Below are 24,224 nucleotides of genomic sequence, written 5' to 3'. Positions count from 1 at the left end.
AAGACATTGTATGGAACTCTGATAGTGCCAAAAAAGCATATATTTTTGGTGATTCTATTTTATCTTTCATACCTGTCAAGTCTACTGTTTCTTACTCCCCTTTCCTGCTGTGCTCCCATTTTCCTACAAATAACCCGTATTACTCCCAGTATCTTTTTTTTTAGGTAGAAAAAATAAATAAATGTTTGTATTTTAAAACAGAAAAACAAAAAGAAGCAATTTTAGACATGTAAAAGTAAGTTTAGTTAGTAAAAACACAGCAAATCTCCAGTTTTGTAGATGATGCCAGTCTGTGCCAAGGGAAAACACCTNCATCACCAAAATAATTTATGAATTTCTGTCTCAATGTTTTTAGTTGACATGAAAAGGCTATTTTGGATTTTGAACAGTCAGTATGAGGTCTTAGAACAACCATTCTGGTATATTCTACTCTTTATTAACACAAATATTAAGAATTTAAAACAGTAAGTAATAAAGTTGTGGCTCTTAACATTCTAAAAAAAATGCTTTGAAACCTGTAAACTTCTGCTTATTTTTGTTGAACATTATATTATCGGTTTTAACTCAGATTTCAAGCAGAGACGTGTGAGAATCCAGCCTGCCTCAAGGCCAAAGAGCTGAAAGTGAAACTGCAGTCGTATGTTTGGATCCTGCAGTTTATTAAATGATCAGCTTGTTTCGTAAATTAAATCTACCTGCAGATTACTGGGAGCAGTACAAGGCTGAAGCAGCAGGTTCCCTGCAGCAGAGGTGGAGGCGGCTGTCGGAGGGCCTGCTGAAGGATGTGCAGCCGGACAAAATCTGGGTCAGCATCAGAACTGCAAACAGAACCAGGGACAGACCGGATCAGACTCCCAGCTCTGCAGAGAGAGGCAGCAGAACACCGGGTCAGGACTGACTTCCTGCTTCCTTTCTTAATCAGTGAAAGTAATCCACATTTATTGAAATTAATCCCTCAATCATTTTTCACCAACTGTAGAGCCTGAAGGTGATGACGGGTGGCCAGAGTCCAGACTGACTCTGGAGAGTTTTCTTCAGGGATGCACAGGAAAAGTGACGGTTCTGGCCGGCCAACCTGGCTCAGGAAAAACTCTGCTGATGTCTTTTATCGGGCAACAGTGGACGAAAGGATTAGTAAGCTCAATTTTCTCATTTTACTCACTATAAATGATGCATTTAAAATGAAGTTCTTCTTGAGCTGCTGGAATATCAATACTACAGAAGAGGATTAGAGCCACTGGAAAAAAAACAACTGAATTTAGATTTTTTTTTCTTCAGAATTCTGACTTTAATCTTCTGAGTTATGGGAAATGTCAGAAATCTGAGATTAAAATAAAAATAATCTGAGTTTAATGTCAAATTCTGAGTTCAAATACTGAATTCTGACATTTTTTAAATTTCAGAATAGAAATTCTGAGATTAAAGTCAGAATTATTTTCTTTCAGTGACCAATTAAGACATGAGAAATGGAAAATAAAAATGATTTGCAGGGATAAAAAGCAGGATTTTTTTCTTTTTATTTGTGGATTCTTTGTGAAAGCAGCCCAACCATAAATCCAGTCAAATGCCCTGCAGGGGGAATGAAACAGAAAATAAAATTACATTAAAAAAGTTGCCCAACTTGCCCCTGTGGAAAGTACCAGATAAAAACTGCAAACACATTCATTTGGATATAACCGCCTATCTGCAGTTTGTTTGCTGTAGACTTTTGCTGAAATGAAAGTAAAACTAAATTTCTCTCTCCGGCTCGGTTTGCTGTTGTTATTTTCATTGTGTTTTTCATTCTAAAAAGGTTTAGATGATGTTTCACACAAAAATAACTGAAGTTTTCTAAGTTTATTTTTACTTCACCCATTAAGCAATGCTTTGTGGCGTTCCTTCAGTAAGATGACAGTTTTTATGTTTCCTGTTCTGTAATGGGAGGTTTTTAAATGTTTCATGTCATCCAGGGCCCCATCCCTTCATCCCATCTGTTTGTATTGCTGGAGCTTCGTCAGCTCAACCTCCTGTCGGACCCTCTCTCCCTCTCTGAGCTGCTGTTTCACCACTACCTCCCAACTAATGGAGACAATGAAGCAAAGGTACCACAACACCTCAAATACCGTTTGAACGCAGCAAACAGCAGATTAAATGTTTTAAAAATGACCGTCTTCTTTGTTGGAGCAGCAGGCTGTTGTGGACTACCTCCTTTCCAATCCAGAGCAGAGCTGCTGGGTGCTGGACGGCTACGATGAGTTCCAGAAAAAACTAAAGAGACACAGGGTTCAGAATGAGCGTCTGGACTCAGAGAAACCTCGGCCTGTGGCAGAGCTCATCTCAGGGCTACTGAGCCGGCGGCTTCTCGCAGGGAGCACCGTGTTGGTCACCAGTCGAGTACGCGACGTCGTAGATCTGGACGGTTTGTCCGACAAAGTGGGGCAGCTGCTGCCGTGGGACCACCGTGAAATCAAAGAGTGTGTCAACAACTTCTTTAGTGGAAAAGGTTAATATTAATTCATTTCATTCTACTAGAGTTGGAAACATGATGAGGGATTTACTTCTACACTGCAAAAACAAACTCTTACCCAGTACGCTTCCTTTAGTTTCTAGTACAAATATCTTAGTACCTTCTTATATGACAAAACTAACTGATACCTTTTCAGCAAGATATAGCAGTTTGTTTTAAGTCAATAATTTGTTAATATTGATAAAAATGTTCTACTTCCAGTGGCAAATTATTTCACTTATAATATGGGAAAATGTCTTGTTATAAGTTTAATAATCTGCCAATGGAAACAGTACTGATTATAATCAATATTAAGGATTTATTGACTTAAAACAACCTGTTATTTCTGGCTAAAAGTAACTTTGAAGTTAACTTTGTCTTGCATTAAGTGTACCAAGATATTTATACTAGAAACTAGATAACCTTGACATTTTGAGAAATGAACACAGAAAATAAGAGTTACCTACTACTACTGTCTAAATTTCCTTTTTTTTTATCCTTGTGAGAGAATTAATTATTTGATAAACAGCAAAGTTTTAAAATATATACACATTTTATTAACATTTTATTTAAATGTAAAGCTACAAATTATGAAGAAAATAATTGGGAAAAAATGCAACGGATAAAAGTTGACAATAGTTTTGCATATTACTGAGTGAAATAAGTGTTTTCTGCTGCACAAATTGGTTATTAGTGTATCATTTTCAGAAACCTGACCTTAACTTATTCTAAAGCAAATCTGCTCAAGTCTTTTTCCAAAGATTCAAAGATTTTTCCAAATATATCCTTGAATCTGAAAGGCCTCATCAGTTCTTAAATATCAGCGCATTAATATCTGTTTTATTCAGTAAACATTACTGCTGCTTAACTTGTTATTTTCTCCTTTCTGATGTTCAGATGGAAATCATGCAGCCAATGCAGCAGAAATCCTCTTCTCCAGCCGACACCTCCTGGCCATGTCTTCCCTCCCGGCCCTCTGCAACATCTGCTGCGTCTTTCTGCAGCATTCACTGCACCGACATGCAGAAAAGACAAAGGTGCCAGGAGAAAAAGCAGTTGGAGTAAAGAAAAAACCTCTAGAAATAGAGAGAAAAGACGCACAAACTCCTGATGGAATGGGTGGCAATGAGAGTCGCTCCCAAAAAGCACAACATGGTGAAAACAGTGAGGAGACATTAATGGATGGAGCAAAAAGCAGATCCATGTTTTCTTTCACATCAGCACAAATCCCTTCAACCCAGACTCAGATCTACCTCGCTGCTGTTGTTGCATTTCTTAACCGGCACACTGATCGGACCGGAGGAAATAACGCAGCAGAGATCTCAGGATTTTCTCAAAGGTGAGGATTAGAAAACACAGCAACACAAAAACTAAAACAAAACATTGGGTTTTTAGTTAAAATCTCTATAAAACTACACTTGGTCTGTATTATATTGTCAGCAAATTTGTATTTGTTTCTTTGTGCAGTGCCAAGTTTGCATGGAAAACTGTGAGTCTTCCTGCTGCTGAGCTGTGTGAGCTCAGTCGGGTGGCATGGAGAGGTTTGGAGGAGAGCAGGATTATCTTTTTGGATGAAGACGTTCCTCTGCAAACTTTACAGTCTTCAGTCAAGTCAGGACTCTTCTCACAGGTCAGACATGGTTTCACTTCTCTGGAGCTTTTCCATTACAAATGTGCACAAAACTGGCACCACTTTACAACAGGGCTAATAAATAGTTTATAGATATGTTATCAGTTCATCTATAAACACTTTATAAATTATTAATAACTTTATTATGCTTTAACTAAGGGGGAGAAGGAGAGTGCATGCTAAAAAAAATACATTTACAAATGCTTATTATGGTTACAAAGTAGTCTGAAATTCAACTCTAGATAAAATATATAAGTGAACAGACTCACTATTTGGCAAGAAACTGGTAGATTTAATCTCCTTCTCACCCTTAATTAATGCATAATAAACAGTTATTAATTATTTACAAAGTGCTCAGAGATTAATTAATAACACATATGTGAACTATTAGCCATCTATAAGGGGAGCCTTATTTTGAAAACTGTATCAGCATTTCCATTGACCATAAAATTGCACAATTTGACATTTTGAAAATAAATTTGTTTAATGGAAAAACCCCAATTTTGAAAAAAACAAAACAAAACAAAAAAACCCCCAACAATTTTTATATAAAAGTCTTACTTGATTTACTGAAAAGTTTTATGTGGTTTTATTTGCTGTATTAAAATTGGTTTATTTCACAAAACGTCAATGGAAACACTTTTCGCATCATGTGTCACGTTTCCACTGATGAAAACCACAAAGAAGAAGACGACAGGAAGTGTTAGGATGACATGGCATGGTTTTTAATGACTTATTCACTCATTCACGTGCTTACTTACATGTCTATTTAATGGAAACACAGCAATCGCAAAATTGTGTTTCTTTTTTACCTATGCAGAACATCAATATCAGGCCATGTTGCAGGTACATTACAGTTAATTAAAATATCATTTCATATCAAACAGGGGATCAAATTAAACACAGAAAGTGTTTAATTAGTTCTTTTTTTTATTAATATAAATGTTTCTGGTTTACAGATAATGATCATGTCAAAAGTGTTCCCCATGATTCTGTCATTTCTGTATGTATGTCTGATGTAATATTGTGTTTTTTTCTGAGAAATGTAACTTTGCTCCTTTTACTGGGAGGTATAAGCTACAAAATGTTTAAATCCATATTCTTTACTGACTCTTTTTGTTAGCTTCATTATTACATGTTCTTTCACCATGTGAACTTGTTGCTACTTTGTCAGTTGGTGGTTATAATTAGAGGAAGTGGATGATGCAAATGACTAACCAATAAAAAAACTAAATGTTAACATTTAAAATGACGAGTTGGTAGTAAAAACCTTTTAATTGCCATGACAACTTCCTGTTCAAACTGTTGCAGACATTATGTTCAGCATGTCATAAATCATTGTTAATGCATTTTAGCTCCAGTGTCATAGCTTCAGACCATAAACCGACATGTCTGTGACTCTCCCTGTCAGATGGAGGTCAGAGGTCGTGGTGGCGGTGTCGTCAACGCTTACTGCTTCCTGCATCTCACAGTGCAGGAGTTTCTGGCTGCACTCAGGATCATGACAAGCAGTGATGTCAGTGATGCAGACCTGAAGAAGAAGTAGGAAAAATATATTTTACATTCCTACGTCCCCATTGAACGGCACAGCTATGACTCGGTCAAAAACATTAAACATAAAGAGCATGAAGACCTTTATAAAGTTTGTTTGCAAATTTGGTATCATGCACAAATCTGATCTACAGACCAGGTGTAGATAGCAGGTGCAAATTCATTCAGCATGTTTGCTTTCATGAATATGCAAAATATATGTAGATCATCAGAAAGATCAACATAATTGGAGGAGGATATGCAAATGTAATAGCTTATCACCTGAAATGAGATTTATTAAGCCAGAATTAGGTAGCAGGTGCTGTTTCTGTGGCTTTAATTTGCACATTTGAATAGCAGGTGCAAACTGGCATGCTAAATGACTGTGACTGTGCAAAAAGGAGGCAAAATGACAGAAGACATTGCTTGTTAAAATAAAAATAAAATAAAAAATAGATTAATAGTGTCTTCCAGTAATTATCACTTTATGCCATTATGACCCGGATGGCCAAACAAACATATATATTCCCTGTTTGCTCTCTCAGATTCAGTCTGAAAACTCGCTGGACGACTAAATCGGACCAGAAGACAGTATTCACTGATTCCCTCTACCTGTACGTCTGTGGTCTGGCTTCGTCGGACTGCACTCCAGCTCTGGAGGTCGTTGCCAAGGCAACAGGGTTAAAAGCAGCCCAAAACTGGGTCCAGAAACGCCAGGCCCTTGTCCTAAAGTTACTGGAAGCTCTGTGCCGCAGTGCCTCTCTGACTGGACCGAAGGTGATTTTAAAAAAAAACAAAACCTGATTCATGAAATTCAGATTTCGGTTCTTTTTAATGACTTTCTGCTCTTGTGCTGCGACAGATTTTGCAGCTTTGCCATTGTGTTCAGGAGAGCCAGAACCAGCAGCTGGCTCAGCAGGTGGTGAGGGTGCGACCCACGCTGGAGCTCAGAAACTTCTGGCTGTTACCCAGTGACATCGAGGCGCTGGCGTTTGTGGTCAACTCGGTCGGTACCAAAGGTGTCGGTTTGGACTTCGGTGCCTGTTCGATGGAGCTGGAGTGTCTGGACAGCCTGTCCAGGTGTCAGTATATTCATTACCTCAGGTACAAACACATTAAAACACATTCAAACTAAACTAATTCATGCTCACAGTTCGCATGTCTCACATCATGGATATAAAAGCCGGATAAAATGCAACATATCTGTTCAGACGCATGCACTTTGACTACAATCAGATTCATATGGAAATGTCCTGCAGAGAGAAAGCATTAACAGTAGTTTAAATTTATAGATTGGAGTTATGATGATCCAGCAGAAATAATTTTGTCTTTTGGGAACACAGTTTTCTACAGAACTAACTTCAGCATGTTGTTTCACACACGGTTTGGTGAATTTAAATAATCAAATTCAAATAACCTGAGATACTGAATGTAGAGACAAGCTCAGGCAGATGTTATCATGAAGGGAATAAATCATAGATACATGAGAACAATGCAGCCATGCTTCCTTCAGGCAGGTTTAGCCTCAAAGGCTGATTTAATATGAAAATATTATGAAAGCCTCTAGCACAGAGGTGTCCAAAGTGTGGCCCACGGGCCGTTTGTGGCCCTTGAAATGATTTTGTTTGGCCTTAACCACAAGTACAGAATTTGGCCAGAAAAATGTAAAACAAGTGATGACCCCAAACAATGGGAAATTCTCAGTTTTTCTTTTAAAAAGTCAAGCCCTTTCCTTGTTTTGGCTCTTTAATAATATAACGATTTAATAAAAAATAGGTAAAACTGTACAAAAAAAGTAGAAAAAATCACAATAAACTAATTTTTAATTTAATGAATTTTATGGCCTGCCAGTGCTTAAAATTTTCAAGGCAAAAAGTTTGGACTCTACTGTTTTAACACAACACAACTTCGTACATTACAGTGTTTATTATATATTTTCATGTAACACTTTCAAACTTCCTTTTTATTTCATTGCAGTTTTCGGAGCCGCAAGTATGGTGATAAGTTTGCAGAGAAGCTTTCCTCCGTTCTACCTCGATTCATAGCGCTGAGGAAACTAGAGTGGGTTTTTGCTCCATACTTTACTCAGAATATAATCTGAGTCATCTGTAGTTTTTCCTTTTTAAATCTGATTTGTTTCTTCACCAGGTTTTGTGGTGCCAGTCTGAGTTCTGCAGGAGCTGCGAGTTTGGCCTCCGGTCTGCAGAACTGTCCCAGCGTCACTGAGCTCAAGTAAATTTACAAGATAAAATATCTCATATTACAGCTGAACATAGGTGACAGTTGATAAGAAGAATGTTTCTCTACTTTTTGCTTCAGTTTTAGTGACAACAATTTGCAAGACGAAGGAATCCGACACATTGCGGACGTTCTTGCCAAACTACAAAACTTGGCATCTGTAAAGTAAGTCGGCTCTGCTCATAAACGTTCAGGCTTTCTAACGTAGCAGTAGCAGACTCCATGTCTTTTGTTATATTCATGTGTGTGTGTGTGGGTGTGTGTGTGTGTGTGTATGCAGGCTGGGAAGAAACAACACTTCTCTGGAAGCAGCAGAGTGTCTTGTTAAACACGTCTCTTCTTGCTCGAACATCCAGCAGGTTCATGCAGAGTAAGAAAAAACACAAAACACACACAAGTGCATTTTTACCCAAATTAGGATTCTGCAGATGGCAGTAGGACCGCAGGGACAAGCCAGAGGAGCTTGTCTTCTGTTATACTGTCATGATATTATGACAGTTTTAACAAATATGTAAAAAACATGTTTATTAAAGTTGCGTACTGCAGCGTTAAGCCTCAAAGAAAGCAATTAGTGATCTTAACAGATTTTTTGTCTCCGTTCTTGTAGCGGGATCAAAGAGTTGACTCTGACTTTTTCTCAAAAATCTGAATCAAACAGGTGAGTTTCATAATCAGCAAATAAAATAATGACATTAACTTTAAGAAGTTCTAACCTTTTATAAAATGTTTTTCTGTTTGCAGCCATAAAATTAAGCCAGAAGCAACAGTGAGGTACGATGTTTCTGTAGTTTAATTTATTTAAACCAGTTTGTTCATCCATCCACTTAATTTTCTCCTAATGAGACATTATGCAAGGATTTGGTTGAAAACTTTATTTTTCAATTGTTAATGAAATCATATCCAGAGTAAAATAATCAGATTTTTTTAAAAACAGCACCTTTTGTACGTTGTACATTACATTCCAGCTGCAGTTAGTCGACATGTTTGTGCAGGTGGATTTTAGCACTATTTGCTTTGTGAATCTGGAGCAGAGAGAGTCTGAAAACAACACATAGATGTAAAAAGCAATGCAGTTACTTGGGGACAACCCTATTTGTATTAAACTCAGATTTTCTTGATCAGATTGTTGAACCAGAAGTGGACTAAGTCTGGCATGCAGAACCTCGCCAGGTCGCTGGCTCGCTGTCCCTCCCTGTCTGAGCTGGAGTGAGTAACCTCAGACACACAGATGATTTTTTTTATTAGAAAAATGTAACCTAAGGAGGTTTGATTCAAAGTCTGACTGACCGGCCCACCAGGTCACGTCTGCACATTTGCAGTTAACAATAGTCACTCGACTGTTGCCAACTCAGCAACTTTCTTGCTATATTTAGCAACATTTCAGTCAAAAGAATTGGTATCGGCCAAAATCGGCTCAGGGTTTTTAAAATCAGTAATCTGCGATTGGCTAGAAAACTGCAATCTGTGCACCCCTACTGTGTGTCCAGGGCTCTTACTTGTTGAGTTTGACTTGCTGTCTGTTTGTTTTCTTCAGTCTGTCTGGAGGCGAGTGGGATGAGGAGACTTTAAAAATGCTAACTCAGTTTGTGCCAAACTTCAGCATCACTGACAGGATCATGTAAGTCAAAACTCCATTCAGTAAGAACAACATACATGATAATTATGGAAATAAACAGCAGCGTTTTGTTGTTTTTTTGTTTCCTGTCAGATTGAATGACAGCTGCTCGTCAGTTCAGAGTGTGGTGATTCTCACTGCTTTGCTTTCTGACTGTCTGTCTGTCATGGAGATGAACATCAGGTACAGAAAATGACTTTTTGCACCAACTAAATGTGGAATCACATTACATCGTGTTTGAGTTAACCCATAACAGGTTTCAATGCAGCTAACTGTAATCTGAGATCACAGACCTGAAGTAGTTTCATATAATCTGGTGTTGTTGCTGCTCAAACTTTACTTTTCTTTACTTCTCAGGCTGCAGGATCCAGTCCAGGTGTCTGTTGTGTTTTCTGGAGGGAGAGAAAAAACTGCAAATGTTTCCTCTAAAACACTCTGGTTTGTATGGAGATTTAATTTCAGAACAATATATATTTATTATTATTTAAGTGTTAACTATTTTACCTGAACATTAGATAGGCATAGCTGTTTTTGAGTTGGGTTTACCTCTAATGGAGGTTTAGTGATTTTAGTTCACAGACGACCGACTCCAATCACTGAAAGCAACCGTCCTACAACGTTTAGGGAGGATTCACATCTTCACTGTTTAGTTTGCTGTAATCCAACTCTAGTCTGGTTCATTTAGGGAGGTGTGAATGCAGCAATCCCTCATGCTGAGCATGCATGTAGTGTCCGTCTATTGACAATAAAAACTTAAATCTGCTTCCTGTTTCAGCCTCAGCTGCTGTAATCTTCAGCCCATCGACCTGGAAAGAGTTTGGAGAAGTTTGGGAGCGTCGTCTGATCTCTCTGATTTGGAGTAAGACTCAAAAACACATAAAACGAGAAACCAACAAGGTTCCACTGAATACATCAAAAATAACTACTGCCTCTTGTTTATTATTTTCAGCTTGTCCTGCAACAAGTTAGGCGACAAAGGACTGAAGAAGTTGTTGGACTTCTTGCCTCGTCTAAGCAAAATCCAACGAGTAGAGTAAGTTAATGAGCTAATCTGAGGACATTGCAAGTCTGCTGGGTAGCTTCATTGTAAACTGGATATAAATACTAGGAATTTGTTGTATGAATGAAGTTTCATCTTTGCTTCAGAGTGACCTGCTGTGCTTCCTTGAAAAGTTTAGGATAGATTTATGGGTTGTACAAAACAAGTTTGTTAAATTTTTTTTTGCACAAAATCTTAAAGATTTTAGTCTGATCAGTTCTAACTATTTTGAGCTCCTTTCAGAATTAACTGTTTTAACTCTGTCACTTTGCATCCAACTAAGCTGCTCAAAATGACTGCAAACAGATGTGCAATTATGCAACTGTACATCTTTGAAAAGCAGAAGTGGAGCCTCCAGCGCAGCCAGCAAAAAATTAAAACATTTCCCACTCCCTTCCACCCCGGCTTTTCCAGCGGTAAAACCACCTGACCAAATAAATGTGCTGGAGTTGCATGTGGGTTGCTAGGTAACGGGGCGTGGCTGGGGTTGCTAGGTAACGGCTCAGTGACTACATTCAGAAAGTTTTTGAAACAGTTCATTTTCCAGACACCAAAAAGCAATAACGTTTTACTAAAAAACAGCTGGATGTTTTTTTTTTAAATGCTTGATTTGTTTTTTAGAAAGCAGTAAAACCCAAATGGAAGTACAAAAATGTGCAAAATGTAGATTTTGAATAATAGGCCCCATATATTCTTCATGTTCATTCTATGTGGTTTTGTTGCATAAACAATGGGAAGGAAACCCAGGGCTGAACCAAACCGGTTCTGAACAGGTTTCATGTTGTGACCTCTGTGGTTTGGTTTCATGATTCACCATGATTTCTGTGTTTTTCAGTTTCAGTGGGAATGACGTCTCGGTGGACGGAGTGGTCATGCTGGCGGATGCATTATGCTCCAGCAACAGGTTAACGCACGTTTACATCAGGTATCGTCTAATTTTCGATTTTATCTGAAGCACCAAACATTAATGTTTTTTGTTGTCATTGTTTAATGACAACAACCTGTCATTAAACAATGCCAAAAAACAGCTGCATGGTTTTATTTAAAGCATTTTTCTGTTTTTAGAAGCACTAGAACTCCAAATGAAAGTACAAAAACTTTAAGTTTGCATAATGGCTCTCCATTTGATCTGTTTTCAATAACTATTTTTCATAACATAAAATCACTGCATTATTTGTTTTTCTGCTCTTGAAGTGATGGAGGAAAAGACCAGGTGAAGCTGCAGTTCAGCTCTGACACAAGGTAGAAAAAAATTTCCAGTAAAATATTTCATATTTACTATAAAGGTTTACAGTTTAAAATGAATATACTATACTTACTTTTCTCTCATTTTAGTAACAGCAAACTAAGGACAAAGTTATTCAGGTACAGTCAGCTGAAGCACAGTTTTGCAACCATTTAAAGGAACAAATTACTAGAGTTTGTTTTTGTGTTTTTCAGAATTAACAGAAGATCCCTGACAGCGTCAGATGTAAACAAAGTGTGCAGGAAACTGGTCCAGTGTCGCACCAGTTTGGAGCTAGAGTGAGCTTAATGATTGCGTATCCATGAGCTTTTTATTCATAACATGAGTGTGCAGATGCATATTTATGATCTTCTGTGTTTTAGGTTTACTCAATGCTCATTCGCTGAGAAATCTATCGAAAATCTGCTGAGAGTGTTGCCAAAGATGTCAACGCTGCAGAGACTAAAGTGAGACTTCCACATCTACACAGAAACCAAAAATGATTTTTGTTCATTGAATGTTTCACAAAAGTTTAAACTTTTACTTATTAACAATGAATTAAGTTAACAGTCAATTCAGTCGAATCTCAAAAGTCCCAGAATTTATCCGTTGTTCTGAAAAGTTTGTCAAAGTTCCAGGAAGTGAACGTTAAGTCCCATAAAGTAAAGATCTGGAAAGCATCATGTCACAATTGAGCTCATATTAAAACCCATTCCCCTGAAAATACTGTTTATGTTTCGAAAAAAATTTTGTGTTTTCCAGGAAAAAGAACCTCCAAGTTCTAGAAAGCAACTTGTAATGTTCCAGAAAAACGTTGTATATTTCATAAAGATGCAGAAAATCACTAGTAATTTTGAAAAAAAAAAAAAGTAAACAGAAAACTAACATTTTAGGAAAGTATCAGATTACAATTCGCCTGGTTGCGAACATTTCTTTCTAAGTCCCAGGAAAGTAAGTTGTAAGTTCTGTGAATATATCATAAATGTTTTCCAAACTATCCAGAACATTTCAGGAAAGCAAACTGGAAGCTATGAGGAGTATTAACAAAAAGTAACTTCTGGAAAGTACCATCTGCGCTCTGACAGTGAAGTAAAATGCACTCTGACTTCTGGAAAGTAACATGTTAAATACTAGAGTTTATCAAATCACTTCATAATGAAACCCAGCCTCTTAAAATTTCCTCCAGGTTTGAAGAGTTTCAGGAAGTGTATTCAACAGAAAAGTGGACCAAAGAACTAAAAAGCTGGAAAACTCAGAAACAGGCAAACAAACAAAAAATTAAAATAAATGAGCAAAATTCACCGGGTAGAAAAAGTTCCTGTTTCCTGTTTTACACATAAAAACCCCAAACCCCCAAAACATAAAAGCATCAGTAAACACCGAATAAGGTCCAAAGGTGTTTTTTTTAAATTTTTTTTATTTTTTAGGTTTTTATTATTTTGCAACAGAATTAACTAGAATTATTATTTGCAAGAACTTTGTTGAATGTGAATCAACAGATTATTGACATAATGTTAAAAATTAAAAAACAAACCAAAACTTTCTCATATGTATTTTTGTCTTTTTTAATTGCATGTTTGTGGAGATTAATGTGTAATATGACAAAATACCAGAGAATACAAAGCTAAGCTTCTTCCTACTTGTTTCATATAAGTCACATGTAACGTTACTGTTGGTTTTACCTGCTGTAATAAGTTTTAGATAAATATTTATCAAAGTATCTTTATCTGTAGCTTTGTGGCTAATTAATTGCTCTTCCTTTGTTCTTAGTGTTAGTAACAGCATCCAGTCCACTTGTGATGCGTTAACGCTGATCAGCTGTTTCCCTGAAAACCATCGAGTCTCATCCGTGGAGCTCAGGTATTGCTTCAACATGTCTCCAAGGAGACAATGGATGAAAGTGTTTTTATATTTTTATGCGTAATATTTAAAGACTTTTTAAAAAATTGTGTCATTGATGCCATTTAGTTCATTATTGCTTGTGACTGTGTAGTCCACAGATCGAATCCTTCATTCATTTTGCTGGAGTTAAAGCAGAACAAGTCAACTGCAGGTGTGTGAACAGCAGCCGTAAACTTCTCTAAACGCTTTTATTTCGGTTTTCTGATTAACTCGTTATAACTGTAGATTCATCTTCGTCTGGTTTCACTTTTCATTCCCCTGCTGCTGTATGTGTGTGTGTGTGTGTGTATGCGTTTGTGTGTGTGTGCGTTTGCGCGTGTGTGTGTGTGTATGCATTTGTGTGTGTGTGCGTTTGCGTGTGTGTGAAACTGTCCTGCACTCACTTGGTTTAAACAGGAAGTAGTATCCAGTTTATTTTGAAAGTCCTGCTCTCATTGCTGCACCTCCCTTCAGCTACACATGTCCATGTTTGGTATCCATGTTCACATCAGACTCCAGGAGCTGATAAAATGTGAGTGTGAGTTGAGCAGGAAGGATTTGAGTTTTTCCTCTAGGCTGCATCACAGATGTCAGTGACCAGGCAGGAAACAAAAAGACATTGTATGGAACTCTGATAGTGCCAAAAAAGCATATATTTTTGGTGATTCTATTTTATCTTTCATACCTGTCAAGTCTACTGTTTCTTACTCCCCTTTCCTGCTGTGCTCCCATTTTCCTACAAATAACCCGTATTACTCCCAGTATCTTTTTTTTTAGGTAGAAAAAATAAATAAATGTTTGTATTTTAAAACAGAAAAACAAAAAGAAGCAATTTTAGACATGTAAAAGTAAGTTTAGTTAGTAAAAACACAGCAAATCTCCAGTTTTGTAGATGATGCCAGTCTGTGCCAAGGGAAAACACCTGTTATTTTTTAATAAGACATCTGTAATTAAAAAAAAAGTTTTTATGTCAGCTACATCAATCTTTGCACAGGTAATGCGGATCTATGGTTTCCAAAGGCTTGTAGTCTCATTTATGATGTTTCTAGAAGGTTTATATTCTGTATAATGCAAAAAAATTCTGGCAAGGGACAAAAAAAAAAGAAAAATCCAAATTACTTTATGTTCTATAGCAGCTGCTGTGATACTTTATTTTGATACCAAGATTATTGAAATAAAGCTTGTAATTGTTGTATTTTGTATGAAATTAATTTGATTTGTTATTTTAAACATAGTTCAGAAAATCCTGTGGGGCTTATGAGGTGTAATGTATTTTATTTGGATGAAAGATAAAAACTGATCAATCTGTTTCTGTTTCCAGGTTAACTGATTTTTCTTTCAAAGAAGAAAACTTTGTTTTGTTGGACAGATTGAACCAGATCCTGCAGCAGAGCCGCCAGCTCTCTTATCTCGAGTACGAACCACAACTCATCTCAAAACCACAGCCACAAAACTACAATGTAATTTTGACCCTTCTTGCTCGTTTAAATGAACTTATTTAATGCTTTTTCTGCTGTAGTTTATCAGGAAACCAGCTGGAAGACGAAGGAGTGAGATGTTTATTGAAGTCTCTTCCAAATATCAGAGTCAGCAGCTTCATCAAGTAATAAACATTTGTCATTTTGTTGCAACTTGAAGCATTGCTGTTGTGTTCAGTACAACTCTCTGACCTTTAATCTTTATTTTCAGTCTGAGTAAGAACGGACTGAGCCAGCAGGGGGCGCTGCATGTAGCCACAGCACTGTGTACCTGCACTAATGTTTCTGCTGTGGAAGTCAGGTAAATCTCTGCCAAACAATCACAGCAGGAAAGAAAATGCCCCTTTTCCTCATAACTCTGTTGTGTTTTCTGCTAGTTTGGGAGAAGACGAAAGGTGTCTGATCTGGTTTAGACAAAAAGGAGGAGAAAAAACTCTGAGGTGAGAAAAGAGACGAAAAAAAGTAAAAATGATAAAAGCTCATCATCCAGTTGTCATTGCAACGGAGAACAGATTGGAAACGGTTAAAGTTAAACAGCAGCAGATGCAAACATAGCAGACAGACTCAAGTTGTATTTGTTGAGAAAATTAATAATTTCTTTAGAAGGCTTGTTTAAGAACTGGGATAAAGATCAAGACACACCTTTACTGGTTAAAAAACGGCCTGCTGTCTGCAGCAAACTGCATCGACATGTCTGGATGACTCACAGAAACTTCTGAGAAATCAGGTTAAATTACGAGTCTTTCACAGCAGTTCAGTCATATTCTGTATTTATGCAACAAAGGGATTCACAGTGTGCAGTCCAACATAACTTTGAACGATCAGAAGGGAAGTGTTCCTATAAATGCTGCAGATTCCTCCTCACTCTGGGTGTTAATTGCATCAGTTTCTTTTATTGTTTTTTTGTAGTTTTTAAGAACATTTTCAGGTGGAATGAATGAAACATGCAGCATGAATGATTGTTTTAATAAGTACAGCTTCAAATCTACTCATAAACCCACTAACATTTGGTTAAATGACTCTTATCAAGTTGCTCTTCAACCACAGACTCTTTGTTGCCTTTAACAAGAAATTCTGACCAGACTTTGACCCGACTTCTGGAGAGAGCTGGTTAACAGTTAACACTACCAAGTAACATAAATAAAATTAAATAAATACCTTTTAGAAATAAGTATTGTTTCTTTGCTCGTTCTTCTGTCTTCCAGTGTCAGAGACAGCAGGCTGCAATGTGACCATCTGCTCAGATTAGCAAATATTGTCTCAGACTGTCTGAGTTTGACCAAAGTGGAGTAAGTAAGATTCAGTCTTAAACATTTTGGAGGTCTAATAACACATTCCAAGAATTTTTGTTGATTAATAAAATGTTGTGTTTTTGAAGACTTAACTTTTGGAAAATCTGATTTTTTTTTTACTTTGGTTTCCATAGTTCATAGAAGAGACTTTTTAAAAAAGTATTTTCTTTCATTTGTAATTTATTTTTAAGAAAAGAAAGCATGAGAAAAAATATAAATTAAAGTCTGATTTTAGATTTGTGAATTATTTCCAGAAAATTTATTTCATCCTACATGTTTTCAAGAGCTAAAAAAATAGAAATATAAATCATAGAAATTTTCTTGAATTGCTGATTTATGTTTGTTTAGTATTCAGATGTAAAATCTGATAAAATAACCAATTAATTTATGTTTTTATTGCTGCACAGATTAAAGAACAACATGCTGCAATCTGAGTGGATTGAAAACTTTGTGACAGCTTTAAACGTTAATCTGACAGGATGTACCATCAGGTGAGATTCTTTTTATTTATTTCACCAAAATCAACCGTTTTTTTTGTTTTTGTTTCCTGTTAGGTTCAGGTGCTAAACAAGCAGTGGTTTCATGAAAACGCTGACTCGCTGTATGATGACCTGCTGCTCCTCTTCTCTTTTCTTCATCAGTGTTGAAGAACGTTGGATCGGCGACGATGAGGCTGCGTCTTTACTGCGCCGCTGTCTGCAGCTCCACAAACCCGTCCAAACCGTCAGGTGAACAGAGACTCCAGACAAACCCTGAAGTCACTGCAGGACGTTCAGGAAGGAAGTCATGAATGTGACTGACTTTGTTTTTCAGGATTGATGGCACCACACTACAGCTGGTTCTGACGGACAACATGGACAGGTACCGACTCAGGAGAAACCCGTCAACTTCACACACATCCGCTTTATGTCCCTTTGACACACATAAAACTTTTACAGATTATTAGAGGAACTTTAGGGAACTCAAGTATTATTTCCTAAATGTTATCACACTGTTGTGCTTTAATAAGAGCCAAATTTGCTACTTAAATTAATAATTACTTATGGCAGTTATTAATAAAACTACCAGTTTAGATCCAGTATGTCAACATTTTTCCCATGTCATAATTGGAAAAACTATTACTTTTTTGATCAATATTAAGGAATTATTTACTTACAAGCTCACCTGTCACCTGAAAAGTCACTTCTAATTTATTTCAAGAGAAAAGTAGACCAAAGACTTGGTAAGATTTTATATTTTCAGTCCTCGTTGAACATTTTCTGTAATTTTAACACATTATATCTCAGTTTAAATCACATAAACACCAACATCGATTTATTTTTTCTGTCGCTGTGCTGATTGATTCTCCTGATCAAGTTTTATTTTTCGTGAAAACATTGAGAGATTAAGTTGTCTTTTCTTTTTTCCCACCAGTGATGTTGCATTTTCAGCTCAGTCAGCGATTAAAAATATAAGGTAAGTTACAGATGAGAAAAATGAAAATTATTCCTGCAAATAATGTGACACCAAGATAACGATCAACTCTGAATTTTACCGTATTTGTACGGTAAAATTCTGGCAACCACAGCTGCTGTATTTTACTGTAAATTGGACATGTTTGGTTTTTTTTACAGTATATTTTTGACCCCTAAGATTTTGGCATGTGAACATTTTGATTTAAGCATCTTTTTGGAGCTTTTTTCCCCGTAGAGCATTAAAATCTTTATCCTCTCCTTAGTTTTTAACCTAAAAATATATTTGTTCTGTTTTAGTGTCTCCAACAGCAGCGTGGAAGGAGCCAGGTTACTCTGCTCTCTTCTGCCCTCGTTGCCAAATCTCTCGTCTCTCAGGTGAATATTTTCACCATTTTCTTTAACATCAGGTGTTTTGATTTTCCTGCGTGACGATCACTTCCTGTTTTCCTCTGCAGTGTTGGAGTCAAAGTCGGCACTGCGGCTGAGGAGCTCTTACACGTCATCCTGAGCTCTACGTCCATTCAGAGTTTACAGTGAGCAACAAAACACAAGTTTAATTTATTAAACATTTTCTCATTCCACTGATTACTGTAAAGAAAATACAGGTTCTTTTAAGTTTTTAAGGTTCCCGCAATAAAAAAGAAAAGAAAATGGAGATAAATGCAACTGTGGAAAACCAGCAACACACAACATAATTTCATCATGTCACATTATTTAAAAAAAAAGAGAAAATAAATGAAGCAACAGTGGAAATGAATATAAACTGCATGATTAAAACATCTTTAAAAAACAGTTTTCTCATTTCTCGCTGTTTTGTTAGCTTCACATCTTCTTTTCATTGTTATTTTAGTTTTTTGACATTGCACTTTGCAGACTTTTATTTGCATAAATGTCTCAAGCTGCCGCTACAGTTTGGTTCCACGTATCCAACAGACACCGTTCTGTAAATCTTTTGATTTGTTCTTTGAAGCAGTTAAGACTCAAATGGAAGAATAAGTGCACAAACAATTTACATTTTGCAGAAGATGTCCCGTTTAACACATTAAACTCTAAAACTTTCATTTAATTATGACTGTAAATGTTATTTTAACCTCATTTTCTCTCTCCTCTAGCTTGTCCGGCGTCCTCATAAGTGACGCGGCGGCTCAGACTTTGACCAGACTGTTGCCACGCCTTCGATCGTTCAAGTAAGCTCATCAGTTAATATGAAGAGCTGAGAATAGTCTGTTCTTCAGCTTATCGTTGTATTTATGATCTGTCATGCAGCAGCGTGTTTGTTTTCCTTCTCCTCTGCAGTTCGTCGCATTGCGTTTGGTCAGCAGCTGGACGGCTGCAGTTTATCGAGACTTTGAAGGACAGCGCCGCTTTGGAAGAACTTTGGTAAAACCTCAGTTGATTAAATGTTCTCGACTCCATTTAAAAGTCAAATGTTTGTATTTATGTGTTTTTGATTCATTGTTTCTTAGTCTGGATGCAGCGATGCAGCTGAATGAAAACTGCTGCAGAAGTTTGGCCCAAACTCTGAGGAACATGAGATCTTTACAGATTCTCAAGTGAGTCAAAGTTTCTTCTGTCTGAGCTGTTTTATTAGACCAGAACCTGCATAGGAAAGTTTGACCTAATAAAACGTGAAAAGTTTAATACAAATCTCTATACCGTGAAAATAATAACATAAAATGCACCAAATAGTTTTCCTGACCAGAAACATTTTATGTGACTCTGTAATAAATACTTTTAAATCTTCATTCAATATATTTGATCTATTAGTTATAAAATTGATCACATCCTGCAAAGTTTGGTCTTTAAGTAGCTTCAGACATTTTGTTGGATCTTTTTCCTCTAAGTAATTTCACTTAGCTAAGTGTCATCTGTCACACAGCATATGAAATGTGCCCCATGTTACAAACAAATTCCAGATCTGTGCATCTAATATAAAGTGGCACAATAAAACTAAATCACAGTCATCATCAAAATGTGTGTGCATTATTCTAATCACATTAACTGAATGTTATATTTTAAGGGTCAAGCATTGAGGCTGATGCTGAAACTCACTGTGAATGATGAGAAAAGTGTTTTGGTGAAGAAAAGGAGTTGGGAAAGTGGGGATAATAATTTAAATTATGATTTTGCTCATCAATGTTTTGCTGAAATTATGTAGATAAAAATATGGAATAATTTTGTTACATTAGAAGACAAACAAATTACACAAAAACTAACAGCTGAACATTCGGGTCGCCTGCCTGAAACTGTCATTTGAAGGGCTGCGATGATGAAAAGTAATTTCAAGTGTGAGTTAAATAAATGTATGTCTGTTTGTAAAAGGCTGGATGAAATTGTAAAAAGTTCAGGACAACCAGAAGCCGACGTTGTTCTGGACCTGCTGGCCGGGATGCAAGAACTCAACCTGATACAGGAGATGCAGTGAGTTTGTTTCCCTCACAGAAACTCGTTTTGATTAATCTGTGTCTGTCTTCCAGGGAAAAAAAATCTGAATTCATCTTTATTTTCAGGTTGGGTGGCTGGAGGATGGGTGATGGGGGGATACAGAAGCTAACGGGAATCCTTCCTGGTTGGAAAGATCTCAGGACGATCAGGTAATGAAACCACCGTCCGTCTTCTACACACACTCATCCATGCAGCATTGCTCCTCTCGCAACAATATGCACCAGTTTAAGCTAACACTGGGAGAGCATGTAAAGTACATGCATTAAGTGAGACGGGCTCTTCACTCAGATTCTGACTCTGGATGTATACATTTCAAAATATTTCAAATTTTCTCATATTTACGTCCTGACAAAAAGTCGAGTGTGCAAAATGCCACAAAGTGCCATTTTATAACTTAATTAAGTAGCTATTTTATCTTCAGTTGCTTTTAAAATGCTGTATATTTCAAAAACAGCTTTAAAGAAATTTGACTTTATATTTGTCACCTTGAAATTGGCCTCTGTCTCTTTAAGAACCCCCTACACTGCAAAAACAAAATCTTACAAAGTATTTTTGGTCGACTTACTTGTGCAAATATTGTAGTAAACTTTAAATTAGATATGACTAATATTCCTTAATATAAAAGCATTAGTTATAAGTGAAATAATCTAGTGGAACTAAAACTTTTTTGTTCTTGTTTCTTGGTGAAAAGTTATGAAGTTAATTTTGTCTGTATTCACTAGAAACTAGACTAAATTACTTGGCAAGGTTTTCTGTTTTTGCAATGCTCTCACAAAAGTAAATATTTCAAATATCAAAGCAGCCGATTCTGACATTCATTTTGAAACCATCGAAACAAACAAATATAATCCACTCCACATTATTTTAGTCTAACAACTAAACAGTATAACACATAAACAGAGGGAGATAATAACCAGTTACAATAACTGGAAAATGTCTATTCACGGTTCAGTATTCTCTGATTGTTTCTGTGGAGCAGAACTCCAAATTATTCCTGGAAAAATTTCACATTTTCTCTTTGAGGATGAAGTCATCAGATCTGGTTAGCCTTTTTCCGGATGTCAGCTGGCGCTTAAACCAAAAAGTGCATTTTGTCTCACTTGCTCTGTAAATGTTAAAACCAAACAAACTGATTCAGTATCGTTTTTAATAATTGTTTTCTTCTCCAGTCTCTCCAAGAATCTTGTGAGTGATCCTTCGGGAGAGAAGCTGCTGGAGGCTCTGAGTGGCTGCAGGCATCTGGAGGAGCTCCAGTAAGAAAATAATCTCAGAATCTCTACAATATCTGCTTCTTATTTAGTATTTCAGAGAACTCTGTCGGAAATGAGGGCTTGCTCAGTCTGTCCAGAGCGATAATGAGCCTGAAGAACCTCAGAAAGATCCAGTAGGTTCTGATAGTTCAGGAATCTGATTTCAGCTGCGTTGAAGGAGGCATTGATTGTTTGTTTCTGTTTTTTTTTTTGCTATTGCAGCCTGACCTCCGTGAGAAACTCAGAGCTGAGCGCTGTCGCTGCCAGTCTGAGCCACTGTCCCTTCATACAGGATGTGGGGTAAAAGAAGAAACTGCTTAACACATTGAACTAACAGGAAACATTCACAGTAAAAATGTTTGGATTTGATCTGAATTTCTTCACTTGGATCCAAAGAGCTAACCTGCAGTCAAACTGATTCCTTCACCTAAGCTGACTTGTCTGTGTGACTGACAATAATTTCACACACTGATTATTTTATGCTTTTTTCAGCTTTGGGTGGAATAACTGTGGAGACGACGTGGCGCTGGAGCTGGCCAAAGTTCTGCCTGTTTGCCACGATCTGACTCGCATTGAGTGAGTTTAATTTAACACATAAACACAAATATGACTGAAACTAAAACATCAGAGACATGTGTCATATTATGTCTAAAGTAAAAGTAAATGTGGAGTATGCAATACTTTTTGTCTAGTGCAAGTATCTTAATACACTTGAAATAAGACAAAACTAACTTGAAACTAAGTTTTCAGCAAGATATAGAAAGTTGTTTTAGGTCAGTAATTCTTTAACATTGATAAATAAAAGTTCTAGTTTTTCTGGCAAATTATTTCACTTAAAACAAGACATTGTCCCATAAGTGAATTAATCTTATAGAATAGAATTCCTCATTTCACTTTCTGAACCTTTTGAAAGGAGGTTTTTTACATGTTTGACCAAGATAGTCAATTTATTGTTCTTGTCAGTTTCAGTTTCTTTATTATTTATTTTACAGTGGCTTTTATTCTCCTAATTGCACTGACTGAACAAATGAAAGTTGTTTTCATATGTTTGACCAAACCTGTGAGGCTACTGGTGTATTTAAGAGAGCTGTACTGGAGCAGAGGTAGAAATAAAATTTGTAATTTAGTACATTTTTGTTTGTGTTTTTTTTTGTTGTTTTTTTTAAAGAAACATTTTAAGTCAATTTAGCTGTTTTTCTGTATCGGATCGGTTTCAGGCGATATTAAACCTCAGATATCAGAAGTGAAAAATGTCAATTGCTGCATCCTTAATTTCAAGTTAGAAACTGGACCAAAAATACAATTTTATATTTTTGCAGTGTTTGGTGTTTAGTTGTGTTCAGTGAAAACTGTTCATGTGTTTTGAGGACTTTAATGTTTCTGTGCCCGTTTCCTTCAGCCTGGAGTGCAACAGTGTGAGCGCCGCCGGCGTGGAGGCTCTGGTCAGAGCTCTACGGTGCTGCCCTGCTCTGCAGGTCATCAGGTAAACGTTCCCAGGACAAATCTTTACTTCTTTACCTCACCTGGAAGCTTTTCATCTTAGTTTGACAATGTCTGAACATTCATTTCAACGCATTTTCTTTCCTTCAGGTTGTGGAAGAATGAAGTCTCCCTGATTGAAGCTCAGAGGTTCAGCCAGATGGAGAGGAGGCTGAACTTTTCCTCCACCTAATGGGATTAGCAAACAAGTATATTTATTTGCAATATCATGTTTGCAGATGTTTTATTCAAAAATGTACATAGTTTAACATGAGACATCTGAGTTTTTTAGCTTAGTTTCACAAGAGAAAATTGCATGCGGGTCCAAACTAACAAAAATGACATAAAATCCAACTTTTTTATTTAAATATACTTTAGGAAATCACATAGATGATATGAAGTGTCTTCCGATCTCAGTAAGGGTTGGGCAAAACTCTAATCAGCTCATAATTTTTATTTCTTGTCACAAAGTTTCTGCTGTGAAACAAAAGGCCACCTTTTATGTGTTGTATTTCTGGAGACTCTGATTTAATGAGTCACTTTGCACTGACACAGAGGCCACATATGTGAAAAAAACACAATAAGTCAAGAATCTGCAGTAAACAGGAGGTTCCTCCTGTAATCATCATTAAAGGTTGTGGTCTCTGTCAGAATACATATTTATTTTTGCTCTCTGATGGAAAGAAAAGTGCAGCTTTATGTATTTTATTGTTTATTTATGTTTGAAGCTGTTTTAATCTGGTTCTACTTTCTGTTTAAAGATTTGTTGATAAAAAGACACCAGACTTGGTTCTGGAATAAATGCACCTTATTGTGAAAATCACTGGTGAAAACAAGAGTGCTTTTTAAGATTTCTATTCAGGTTGATATTTAGGTTCTCACAAACTTTCCTCTTTGCTTGAAATTCTCAGTGAAAACATGGTTTGTTCATTTTCCTGTTTGTTTAATTTACAAATTGTGTTCTGGTTGATGCCATTTCTGTCATCTTAAAGACAAAAGATGTTATCTTGCTGCAGCGCAACAATTTTTTAAATGTCTTCCCTTTACTTTTATTTGCTGTTTGTTGTTTACTTGAGTACTGATGCACTAGCTGTAAAAAATGACTCTTTCCTTGCCAGCACCGTCAGTTTAACTGAAGATCCTTGATAGAAATAAAGTTTTTTTTACTGTGTGTTTCTTGTAA

General features: G+C 36.6%; 1 protein-coding gene across 1 annotated transcript; it reads left to right on the top strand.

Moving 5' to 3' along the window:
• Window positions 1-649: 649 nt before the first annotated feature.
• LOC103138897 (protein NLRC5) lies at window positions 650-24,224 on the top strand. Its single transcript, XM_016672041.1, has 50 exons — window positions 650-887; window positions 980-1,134; window positions 1,950-2,081; window positions 2,167-2,482; window positions 3,383-3,824; window positions 3,953-4,115; window positions 5,527-5,657; window positions 6,191-6,422; window positions 6,508-6,749; window positions 7,623-7,706; window positions 7,794-7,877; window positions 7,965-8,048; window positions 8,164-8,253; window positions 8,491-8,541; window positions 8,625-8,654; window positions 9,006-9,089; window positions 9,418-9,501; window positions 9,592-9,681; window positions 9,856-9,936; window positions 10,274-10,357; window positions 10,448-10,531; window positions 11,373-11,462; window positions 11,732-11,779; window positions 11,873-11,902; window positions 11,978-12,061; window positions 12,146-12,229; window positions 13,533-13,622; window positions 13,756-13,815; window positions 14,965-15,057; window positions 15,163-15,246; window positions 15,333-15,422; window positions 15,499-15,561; window positions 16,327-16,410; window positions 16,821-16,904; window positions 17,055-17,141; window positions 17,227-17,274; window positions 17,827-17,868; window positions 18,165-18,242; window positions 18,323-18,400; window positions 18,980-19,054; window positions 19,164-19,247; window positions 19,334-19,420; window positions 20,190-20,288; window positions 20,378-20,461; window positions 21,482-21,565; window positions 21,613-21,696; window positions 21,785-21,862; window positions 22,055-22,138; window positions 22,962-23,045; window positions 23,153-24,224. The coding sequence occupies exons 1-50, from the start codon at window positions 665-667 to the stop codon at window positions 23,232-23,234; spliced, it is 5,208 nt and encodes a 1,735-aa protein (XP_016527527.1). The 5' UTR covers window positions 650-664; the 3' UTR covers window positions 23,235-24,224.

Source organism: Poecilia formosa, unplaced genomic scaffold (genome assembly GCF_000485575.1).
Source record: "Poecilia formosa unplaced genomic scaffold, Poecilia_formosa-5.1.2 Scaffold55, whole genome shotgun sequence".
Lineage (NCBI taxonomy): Eukaryota > Metazoa > Chordata > Actinopteri > Cyprinodontiformes > Poeciliidae > Poecilia > Poecilia formosa.
This window is presented reverse-complemented; position numbering and strand designations above follow the sequence as displayed.